The following is a 12,039-nucleotide window of genomic DNA, read 5'->3' on the forward strand; positions in this document are numbered from 1 at the left end:
TTCTGTGGCTGTGCAGGGGCTGAGACCCCCATCTCAATTGGGTGAGGACTCTGGTGGGGCTCTGACTGAGGGCACACAGTGGCATGGCAGTGTGAGCGCTTGGAGAGGAGCGCCACTTCCTTGTTCTCTGCCACCAACATCCCTCTCGTGGGTCAGCCCCACCTCAGCGCTAACAAGTGGCTTGAGAGCACCTTGCTGCACATCAGGGGGGCCATGAGGACCCGTCTCTGCACTGGCAGTCCTACTGCTGAGGACTTCCATGAAGCTCTGGTGTCTCTGATCAATAGCTGCCCATCGCTCCTCCAGAGATGTCAGTCTATTCTGAACATTGACCATGTTTTCAACACTCTGGCGACTTATCTCCTCCATGGCCATGGCCATTTTCTGCAGAGATGCAGCCATCGATATCACAGAGGTAGACATCGCTTTCACGGAGGTAGCCAACCTTTCCGAGGAGATGCGCTCATGCGCCAATGACTCCACAACGGCTCTGCTCATATTCAAGTTGGATTCCTCAATCCTCTCCACACATGCAGTGACCCTGGAGACAAAACCTGCCAGAGACTCCTGCACCTGTTCCTGGAGTTCCAACACCGCTCTCCTTCTGGATGGACCCAGAGGCAGAGGGTCGACATGCAGCTGAGCCGAGCTGGGAGCGCTCTGCGACCTCCAACGAGGATTCTCCACTGCTGTCCCTGTCTCCACCATCTGCTGATGGTCACTTGTGAGCTGTGATACACCAGGTGACAACACTACTCTCTCTCCCAAAGGTCCCACCGAGGTGTGCGTATCTGCGCTGGTGCTGGGTGTGCCTATATCTGCTGACGCGTCCTCAGAAGTTGCAGGTTCCTCTGAGGAGTCTTCTGCCTCAGGCTCTTCCTCCTGGGCAGTGGGGAGGGCGTCTGTCGATGGTCCTGTGGGGAGTAATGGAATGAGTTAGAGATGTTATGGTAGTGTGGCATGCACATGCAATAGTGCAGATGATCAAATGCCATTCTATAAATGTACATTCGCAGCCATTTTAGTGACTCCTGCAATGTCAAAGAGAGAGATGCAAAACTATTCTGTCACCAGCTTGCTCTGCTGTGCCCATCTGTCCGTGCCCCACTTCCACCTCCACCTCAGCGCCAACGATTTCCAGGGCCGCCTCTTCAGCATTGGTCAAATGGGCGAGGGAAGGTGGCCCTCCTCCAATCTTCACCCTTTCCCTTTTATTGTGGGCTCTCTTTTCCTGCAATGAGGAAGACAAGTGGAGTTTGAGTGAGAATGATGGAGTGAGTGTAGAGAGTCCAGAACATAGATGCTTAGAAGGAGACAAAGATGGATTGAGGTTCCATTTCCAAGGGCCCTCCCTGTGTGCTGTTAGTCGTTGTCATTGCATAACATTGGCAGGGAGTGTGAGGGCAACATAGTCGAATAGTGAAGTGATTGTGTTCATAGAGTGAGAGGGATGGTTAAGGGTACAAGGGTTGTAAGGGTAAAGTGGGATGTGTAGGAGGAGGTTGACAATGCAGAGTGCTGGTGATGAGAGGAGAAGGGGAGCAGAATGAGGGTCAAGCTGATGTATGCTCACTTTGGCTGACCTTACAAGGTCAATGAACCTCTTGTGGCACACAGACCTGGAGGTTACATCCCGTGCCAGCTGCACCCACACAGCCTTGGTTTGTGTGGGAGGCTTCTTCCTCCCAGATGAGGGGAAGAGCACCTCCTTGCTAGCTCTCACCCCCTCAACCAAAATACTCAGAGACTCGTCTGAGAACCTCGGGGAGGCCTTGGCTCTCGAGTTGGCCATCTCTTCTCAGCAAAGTGTTCAGCATCCACAAAACAGCAGTGAAATGAGCCCAGGAAGCAAGCGGCCCTTAAATGAAGCTGCATAAATAGCGTCAGCAGAGGCGAGTTTCAATCCAAAAAGAGTAATTGGCCCAGGGGAATCCACACGCCCGGAGTTAATTGGGCAATTAGGGGAAAATCCAAACTTTTCCCACCTGACGGTGGAGGCGGGTTTGGCACCCGCCCAGCCCCAAACCCGATCCTAACCCGCCTCCAATGGGAAAATCGCCCCCCGCGTGTTTAAAATGATTAAAGCATTCAATAGGGTAGCTAGGGAGAAACTATTTCCTGTAGTAGGGGGAAACCAGAACAAGGGGGGGCATAACCTTAAAATTAGAGCACGGCCATTCAGGAGTGATGTCAAAAAGCCTTTCTTCACACAAAGGCTAGTGGAAATCTGGAACTCTCTCCCCCATAAAGCTGGAGGCTAGGGTCAATTGAAAATTTCAAAACTGAGATTGCTAGATTTTTGTTAGGTAAGGTTATTAAGGGTTACAGAACCAAGACAGGTAGATGGAGTTAAGATACAGAGCAGCTGTGATCTAATTGAATGGTGGAACAGGCTTGAGGGGCTGAATGGCCTACTCCTGTTCCTATATTTCTATGGAAGACGATTCCAAATGTTGATCACTCGTTCAAGTTCTTCCTGACATCTATCCTAAACTTTCCTTTCATCAGCTTGAAGAGTACTCCACCAAACTTGTGTGGATGTTGAGTGATGGCAAGACCAGGCTGAGGTGTGATTCCTCCACAGTAGAATAGCCTGCTGGCGATCAGTGTCGTGACTCTTGCGTGAACAGTAGGCAAGTAGGTGAGGTACTGGAGGTTGCCTGGTCCCTATGGAACTGTATTCTAGTGAGGAGACAAAGCTTTCAGGAAAGGAGGGTTGGTGTAGAAGAATTGATGAAGAAAATTAATAAAGAAAGCAAGCAAAGGAGCATTAACTCTCTGTATGACTGAGTTTATGTCACAACACAGCAGCACGTTCTATTATGTTTTACCTGTTTCCTTAAGGAGTTGGGTAGCTGATAATTTTTTTGAGGCCTTGGAACGATAGTTAAAGATTCTATGATTGCTGTTAATACTGTAGATCAAAAAACAAAGTCTTGATAAGTGTACTTTAATTTGTATTACAGAAAGTGCACCAAGGGATGGAAAACTCTGTTCCATGGCTGGTCCTGGCAGGATCTGGAGGCATTGCTGATGTTATTGCCTCATTGATGCATGGACCTGTGGTTCCAGAGACTGTAGAAGAGCAGCTCCAAGAAAAATTCCCCAGAGAAAACTTTTCTAGGGAGAATATTCTCGAATGGACCAAACTGGTAAGATTGACATTGTCACCAATGCATTAAACACTACTTACCTGTGCTCAGGAAGACCACACACCTTGTTTGCCCGCATTATGTCAATTGGTGTTGAATTATGGTTAGGAATTGAAGTAGGCCATTCAGTCCTTCAAGCCTGCTATGCCATTCCGTTAGATCATGACTAATCTTAACTCCATTTACATGCCTTTGCTCTCTATCCCTTGATACCCTTACCTAACAAAAATCTATCTATTAGTCTTGAAAGCTCCATTTGGCCTAGCAATAACAGACTTTTGGGGGAGAGAGTTCCAGATTTCCACTACCTTTAATATGGAAAAAGTTCTTCCTGATTTCTCTCCTGAATGGACTAACTTTAATTTGAAGATTGTGTCCCCTTGGTCTTGATTACCGCACCAGAGGATTTAATTTCTCCATATCTAGCCTATCAAATCCTTTTAACATTTTACATACCTCAAACAGATCACCCCCTCAAACGTCTAACTTAAGGGAATACAAGCTAGGTTTCTGCAACCTGTCCTCATAAGTTAACCCTCTAAGCCCTGGTATCATTGTCATTTGTGCCAAGATGCACAGTTGAACTGTAGACCTCCAGTTACCTATATCAGATACCATGGAAGTAGTCAATTATGTTTATGCGTGAAAGGTGTGCTTGCACAGGATTCAGTGGGCTAGTTACAATATCACTGGAAATATCAGCTGAGGCTCAGTTGGTAGCACTCTCTAGGTGGGAGGGGCTAGGAGTGAGCCAGGTGTTACTGGTTGCCTGATTGCAGCTGGGAGTTGGAGGGAGTTTTGTAAAAAGTTGTTGGTGGGTTTTGGGGTTTTGTTTTCAGGCCTTTTTGGCCCACAAAAACAGCCAGATGGCTGCTGAGGGGTCCAGAGTGCCGGGCCCCTCAGAGGACAATGTTCCTGAGAGGAATTTAATTAGGGAAGAAACTGTGGTGGGAAAGGGGAAAAAAAGGCCCAAAGATTTGGGCCGGGACCTCAGGAGGTTTGGTGAAGAAAACACGGTGGTGGTACAGTGTGAGGATAAGAAAATTCGAGCTTGGGATATTATCCAGGCGGTTCATGAGGACTGTGGCGAGGGAAGCTGCTTTGCTTGCCGACCAAAGCCAAATGTGGGGTTCGAGGTGACGGTCAGTGGTCGTGAGGAGGTGGAAAGACTGTTACTCAGTCTGAAAGTTGGTGAGAAATTCTTGGAGGTGACTCTGCTATATTCAGAGGAGGTGGTGGTTTCATTTTTAAACTTGCCAGTTTACATTGAGGACAAAGTGCTAAGCAAGAAGTTGGAGTCGTGGGACATTAAAATCTATTCTGCAATAAAAAGGAGGTACTACCCGGGAACACGGGTAGCAGACGGAACCCAGTATGTAAAGGTACGGTTCCCAGCGGGGGTGAGGTCATTGCCGTACAGTATGAAGTTCGAGACACTGGAAGGAGTGCAGTACTTTCGTGTGCTGCATGATAACCAAGTAAAGGTGTGCTATTATTGTCTTGGACATAATTAAGGAGTCTATTACTGCTGTAAGGAGGGATGATATATTAGCGGGTTCCTCTAATGAGGCCATATGGGTAGAACTTAAAAACAAAAAGGGGTCAAGCACCTTGCTGGGAGTGTACTATAGGCCCCCAAACAGTCAGGGGGAGATAGAGGAACAGATATGCAGGCAGATATCAGAAAAGTGTGAAAATAATAGGGTAGTAATAGTGGGGGATTTCAACTTCCCCAATATAAATTGGGATAGTCAGAGTGTGAAAGGCTTGGAGGGAGCAGAATTCCTAAAGTGCATCCAGGAAAGCTTTTTGAGCCAACATGTAGAAAGTCCTACAAGAGAGGGGGCGGTACTGGACCTAATTCTAGGGAATGTAGCCGGGCAGGTGGTGGAAGTGTCTGTAGGAGAGCATTTTGGCGATAGTGACCACAATTCGGTGAGATTTAAGGTGGTCATGGAAAAAGACAAAGACGGCCCGGAAATCAGGGTTCTAAATTGGGGGAAGGCCGATTTTAATAAGATAAGACAGGATCTGGCAAAAGTGGACTGGGAGCAGCTACTTATAGGAAAATCCACATCAAAACAGTGGGAGGCTTTCAGAAGGGAAATAGAGAGAATACAACACCAACATGTTCCTGTAAAGGTCAAGGGTGGGACCAACAAGCAAAGGGAACCTTGGATGACAAAGGATATACAAAAATGCATTAGGAAAAAAAGGGGGGCTTTTGGCAGTTACAAAAGACAAAAGACGGTGGAAGCCCTAGAGGAGTATAGAAGGTGCAGGGGCATACTTAAAAAGGAAATTAGGAGGGCGAGGAGGGGCCATGAAATAACACTGGCGAGCAAAATAAAGGAAAATCCTAAGATGTTTTATAAGTATATTAAGGGCAAGAGGATAACCAGGGAAAGGGTAGGGCCCATTAGGGACCAAAGTGGCAAGCTGTGTGTAGAGCCAGATGAAGTAGGTGGGGTTTTAAATGAATTTTTTGCCTCAGTGTTCACTATGGAGAAAGACGATGTAGATATAGAAGTCGGGCAAGGGGACTGTGACATACTTGAACATATTAGCATCGAGAGGGAGGAGGTACTAGCGGTTTTAGCAGGCCAAAAAGTGGATAAATCCCCAGGCCCGGACGAGATGTATCCCAGGCTGTTGTGTGAGGCAAAGGAGGAGATTGCAGGGGCTCTGACACAAATTTTCAGAACCTCTCTGGCCACAGGGGATGTACCAGAGGACTGGAGAACAGCTAATGTAGTACCATTATTCAAGAAGGGTAGCAGGGATAAACCAGGGAATTACAGGCCAGTGAGCCTAACATCTGTGGTAGGGAAATTATTGGAAAAAATTCTGAGGGACAAAATTAGTCTCCACTTGGAGAGGCAAGGATTAATCGGGGATAGTCAGCATGGCTTTGTCAAGGGTAAATCATGTCTGACCAATCTGATTGAATTTTTCGAGGGGGTGACTAGGTGTGTGGATGAGGGAAATGCTGTGGATGTGGTTTACATGGACTTCAGTAAAGCTTTTGACAAGGTCCCGCATAGGAGACTGGTCAAGAAGGTAAGAGCCCATGGGATCCAGGGTGCCTTGGCGCGTTGGATCCTAAACTGGCTGAGTGGCAGGAGGCAGAGGGTGATGGTCGAAGGTTGCTTTTGTGACTGGAAGCCTGTGTCCAGTGGGGTACCTCAGGGATCGGTGCTGGGTCCCTTGCTGTTTGTGATCTACATTAATGATTTGGATGAGAATGTAAAGGGTATGATCAGTAAGTTCGCGGATGACACGAAAATTGGTGGGGTGGTAAATTGCGAGGAGGAAAGCCTCAGGCTACAGGACAATATTAACGGGTTGGTCAGATGGGCGGAAAAGTGGCAAATGGAATTTAACCCGGAAAAGTGCGAGGTGATGCATTTTGGACGGACAAATAAGGCAAGGGAATACACAATGAGTGGTAGGACCCTAGGAAGTACAGAGGGTCAGAGGGACCTTGGTGTACATGTACATAATTCCCTGAAGGCAGCGGAACAGGTAGATAAGGTGGTTAAAAAGGCTTATGGGATACTTGCCTTCATTAGCAGAGACATAGAATATAAGAGCAGGGAGGTTATGATGGAGCTGTACAAAACGCTGGTGAGGCCACAGCTGGAGTACTGTGTGCAGTTCTGGTCGCCTCACTATAGGAAGGATGTGATTGCTTTGGAGAGGGTGCAGAGAAGATTCACCAGGATGTTACCTGGGATGGAGCGCCTCAGCTATGAAGAGAGACTGGACAGGCTGGGGTTGTTTTCCTTGGAGCAAAGAAGGCTGAGGGGGGACCTGATTGAGGTGTACAAAATGATGAGGGGCATAGATAGGGTAGATAAAGAGGAACTTTTCCCCTTAGTAGGGGGGTCAATAACAAGGGGGCACAGATTCAGGGTAAGGGGCAGGAGATTTAGGGGGGATTTGAGGAGGAACTTTTTCACCCAGAGGGTGGTTGGAAGCTGAAACTCACTGCCTGAAAGGGTGGTAGAGGCAGGAACCCTCACAACATTCAAGAAGCATTTGGATGAGCACTTGAAATGCCATTGCATACAAGGCTATGGACCAAATGCTGGAAAATGGGATTAGACTGGACAGGGAGGGATGGGCGGCGCAGACACGATGGGCCGAAGGGCCTCTTTCTGTGCTGTAAAACTCTATGACTCTATGACTCCATGACCATCTCGTAAGAAATTGTCCAGGCCTGTATTGTTACAATTGCAGTGAGTCGGGACACATTGCTCGGAGCTGCAAGGCGGAGAGCTGTGGGGTGTGTCGCAAAGGCCCCACCCGCTGTGAGTGTGTGGCAGAAGGGAGCGATATGAGTGATGAGATGGGAGAAGGAGCAGGAGATGAGAATGGAACGGCCAGAGGAGCGGTGCAGTCAGAGGACACAGCCGGTAAAATGAAGGAGAAAGGAGCACAGGAAGAGGCAGAGGATGGCGGAGCGGAGAACGGGATGGAAATGGTGGAAAACACGTCGAGTGCTGTGGAGGGGAACAAAGACAGCAGCGGACAGCGAGGGTCGAGTGCAGACTCGAGCCTTAGTGCGGTTTGGCTCCCTCTGGGGAGTCTGGTGTCTGCGGGGGGAGAGGTGGCGGGAGCGGGGTGTGTGTTGGATGTGGGTGCTTCGGGGAGAGGCGGGGAGTCAGATATCTTGGTGAGCGGGAAGGGGCAGGACGGGGAGAGGGTGCAAGAGGCAGGAGCCTTAAAGGGACAGCAGGATGGGATCGTCGAGATAGAGACGTCAGAAGGGAACAATTTAGGTGCGCCATTGTCCCATGGAGCGAGGGAACAAGGTGCAAGGGTCAGAGGTGGAGATGTGGTCGAAGGGAGCGGCACAGTGGGAGAAACTGCGATAGCAGGAAGACTCTCTATGGGAGATGAAGTATCTGATGGGGAACAGGATTATGTATCTGACGGGGAGCAGGCACAGGGGGTTGCAGAAAAGCTTGAGTGTGAGGAATTAGAGGGGAACAGAGACATGGAAGTCGGGGGTGGGGTGGCATCATGTGGAAAGGGAAAGGTTAGTGAGGGGCAGAAGGAGGGAGAAAGGGCAGCTCCTGGGCCCAAACTTAATGCAAGGAAGAGGCTGAAACAGCAGGGAGGGGTCAAACAGGAGGTGAAAAAGAGCCGGAGGCTGCAGGAAAAAGCAACAGCTGCCCGAAAAGTTGAGAAGGAGCATGAGAGGAGGGAAGAGCCAGAGATTAAATGATGGGGAGATTATCAGGCATACTTCCCTTCTTTGGAGCCATGATTACATTGGTCTCGATTAATGTGAACGGACTGAGGGGTGAGAAGAAATTACAGCAGGTGTTGCAGGGTTTTAAAGGTTCGGACTTGTTGTGTCTGCAAGAAACCTTTTGGGATGAGGATATTCTAGAAAGAGTTCAGAAGGTTTGGAAGGGAGAGGTGTTTGCAAGTTGTGCAAACAATAACCGTAGAGGGGTGGCTGTTTTGGTGAGTCCGTCCATAAAAGAGAACGTTGCCTTGGTGGACAAGGACACTGAGGGGAGATTTTTACGGCTAAGGGTAAAAATGGAGGGGTTTAATTGCGATCTCTTTAATATCTATGCACCGAACGACCATTGCAAGCGTCGCGAGTTTTTTCAGGGGTTATTCACTGAAGCGGCAGAGGTGGAAAATCCTTGTATAGTGGGGGATTTTAATGTATTTTTATCTCGGATGGACATTTCAGCCCAGATGACCTTTAAGGATGATAACTCCAGAGGGATGATTGTAAAAATGATGGCAAATCTAAATTTGAGAGACTTATGGAGGGACCAGAACCCCATAAAAAGGGAGTTCTCCAGAGCAGGGTGGGTGGGTGGTTTTAAAACAGAGCCGAATAGATTTTGTGTTAATGCGGGAAGGGTTTCGTTCGGAGGCAATGGGGATTTATTATAAAAAAGTATTTTTTAGTGATCACTCGGCTTTGGTTCTTAGAATTAGGAACAGCAGAGTTAAGATCGGTTCAGGGGTGTGGATTTTAAACAATTAATACCTGAAAGAAATTGCTTATAAAGAAGGGATTATAAATATAATAAAGAATGCTCGGAAGGAACCTTTGTTCTTGAAAGAAAGAAGAGATTGGTGGGACAATTTCAAATATGAGGTAAAAGTTTTTTTGGTACGTTATGGGAAAAAGAGGGCGGCAGCTAACCGGCATCGAGAAGAGAATATAAACAAAAGGTTTACGGATGTCTGTAAAACAGTTGACGGAGGGGATAAGGGAGCTGAGACTAAGTTCCGGGTGCTAAAGGAAGAGTGGGAATTATTGCAAGCTGAAAAATGCAAGGGGGCCATTCTCCGTGCAAAGGCTAGAGATGCATTGGAGGGCGAAAGTTGCACTAGATATTTTCTAGAGCAAGAGAAGCTGCGACAGAGATTATCGTTAATTGAAGAGTTGAAGGTTGGGGAGAAGATCATTCATGAAAGTGGGGAGATTTGAGAGGCGGCTAGCAGCTTTTATCAAGAGTTATATACAAAAGAAGACATTTCCAAATTGGCGATGGAGAAGGTTACTGCTTTTATTGAAGAGGGTTTAAAGGAGGATGAGAGAAGCATGTGTGACAAAGAAGTAAGATTAGCGGAAATAAAAGTAGCAATAAGTGGAATGAAGGGGGGGAACAGCCCAGGGTCCGATGGACTAGTGCAGAATTTTATAAAGAATTTTTTGAGATTTTAAGTCCATTGCTCTTAGAAGTTTTTAAGGAAATTAAAATTGAGGGAAGCCTGGCCCCATCTGTGAGGAGAGGGATCATAAGCTTAGCTTATAAAAATAAAGGGGATAGACGGGATCTGAAGAATTGGAGGCCCATCACATTATTAAATGTGGATTATAAGATCTTGGCGAGGGTTATGGCAAATCGTTTGGAGGAGGTGTTACCGGAGATAGTTTGGCCCTCTCAGTCCTATGGAGTCATAGGCCGGGACATCGCAGACTCTGTGGTCTCAATCTGAAATGCGATAGAGCTCATGGAAGAGCGTGGGAGGGAGGCTTATGTATTAAAGATAGATCAAGAGAAAGCCTTTGATAGGGTCTCTCATGAGTTTTTATTGAAGGTTTTGGAAGCATTTGGTTTCAAGGAAAATTTCATTCAGTGGATAAGGATTTTTTATTCAAACATATTTAGCTGCGTTAAATGTAATGGTTTTTTATCCAAGTATTTTCCGCTACAGAGATCAGTGAGACAGGGTTGTCCCCTGTCCCCATTATTGTACACATTGGTAGCAGAACCATTAGGTTACATGATGCGAAAGAAACAAGGTGTAGTTGGGATTGTGGTCCCCAGTTCTGGGCTAGTGTCGGTGATACACCAATATGCAGATGACACAACCTTAACATTGAGAAATGGGGAGCCAGTGAGGAAAGCTATGGATGTAGTGGAGGAATATTGTAGAGCTTCAGGAGCCAGAGTGAATTATAGTAAGTTCCAATGCCTGGTTGCAGGGAGGGGTAGGGGGGAATGGTTGGGGGAATGTCCTTTTAAGGTGGTGGAGGTTTTGGAAGTTCTGGGGGTGCATATGGGGTGCAAGAAAGACAGGGATGAAGTGGATCGATTAAATTGGGAACCGAATGTTATGAAAATTAAAAAGATTTTGGGAAGATGGGAAAGAAGGTGGTTGAAAGTGCAAGGAAGAGCGACAGTGGTGTCTGCTCTCCTGCTATCTAAGCTATGGTACTTGTTGACGGTGGAGGATATTCCTGAGTGGGCAGAAAAGTCCATCCAAAAGGCTTGTGTGAGGTTTTTATGGGAAGGGAAACCAGCCTTGGTGGCATACAATACCATCATTGGACGGAGAAATCAGGGAGGACTCAATTTTCCAGATATTGATTTGAAGAAGAAATCCTTTAGAATCAAATGGGTGAAGAGATTTCTTCAGAAGTCAAATAGAAGTTTTTGGAAGATTTGTTTTGAGCATTTTTAAAAATGAAGTGGGATAGGAGGGCAGGGGATATTGTATATGGAATACAATAATATGTTTTTGAAATCGATTAAACTTCTCCCCAGGTTTTATAAGGGGGTTGTAGAGACTTGGGCCCAATTTTTAAAGAGTGTGCAGTTTATGCCCAAGGGGACTGAGGAATTTTTAGAACAGCCCTTATATTTGAACAGGTGGGTCAACATCGAAGGAGAGGTTTTATTTAATCAAGCTTTTATAAAAGCTGGGATTATATCTGTGAAAGATGTATTATACGAGGTAATTCCAGGTTGGTTGCCGGAAGCGATAGTGAGGGACACGGTGTGGGAGGAGGATCAGGAGGTAGAAGGAAAAGCAATAGGAATCATGTATGAGAAGATTGTGAGGGCAATGCCACAAGATTGGATGGAAGAAATAAATGCGGAAATCTCCAAAGGAAGTAAAATGCGTCCTGCTTTTCCAAGCTTTGTACTGGAGAAAGGGGGAGAGTTGGTCCAATTTGACAACTGTAATACTCGAGCTTTCTATGAGGTATTCAAGACACCTGCTGGTCAGGAGTTTTGGCAGAGTATATACCCACAGCTGGACTTCAACAGGATTTAGAAGGGAGTGTGGGCGAATTTTAAAGGCCCAGAATGGATTGAACTGGATTTCAAATTGGCTCATAACCAGATTTTTACCATGACGGTCTTGTGCAAGATTGGACGAGTGGAGGCGGCAACTTGCCCAATGTGTGGGACACGGGATGAGACTCTGTCCCATTTACTGGTGTTATGTCCGCAGTTAAATGACTAAGTACTATGTTCGACAGTTGTGTGAAGCTTTTTTGCTGGGTGGGGACCGAAGAGCGAGAATGGGAATCCCGTGGGACTCAATTTTGAGATGGGGATTGCAGGAGAGTCTGCCCGAGTCTAGTGGAGCGGCAATTAATTTAATGTTCAGT

At 46.9% G+C, this 12,039-nt stretch overlaps 1 protein-coding gene across 1 annotated transcript in view; it reads left to right on the top strand.

Moving 5' to 3' along the window:
• trpm5 (transient receptor potential cation channel, subfamily M, member 5) overlaps positions 1 to 12,039 on the top strand; it is a 133,839-nt gene that overhangs the window by 39,422 nt on the left and 82,378 nt on the right. The window contains exon 8 of the mRNA XM_086007635.1: positions 2,967 to 3,152. Within this exon, the coding sequence (XP_085863761.1) occupies positions 2,967 to 3,152 (186 nt within the window). The remainder of the gene's footprint in view (positions 1 to 2,966; positions 3,153 to 12,039) is intronic.

The sequence above is a fragment of the Somniosus microcephalus genome, chromosome 15 (assembly GCF_052327205.1).
Source record: "Somniosus microcephalus isolate GS21.2 chromosome 15, FLI_Smic_1.0, whole genome shotgun sequence".
Classification (NCBI taxonomy): domain Eukaryota; kingdom Metazoa; phylum Chordata; class Chondrichthyes; order Squaliformes; family Somniosidae; genus Somniosus; species Somniosus microcephalus.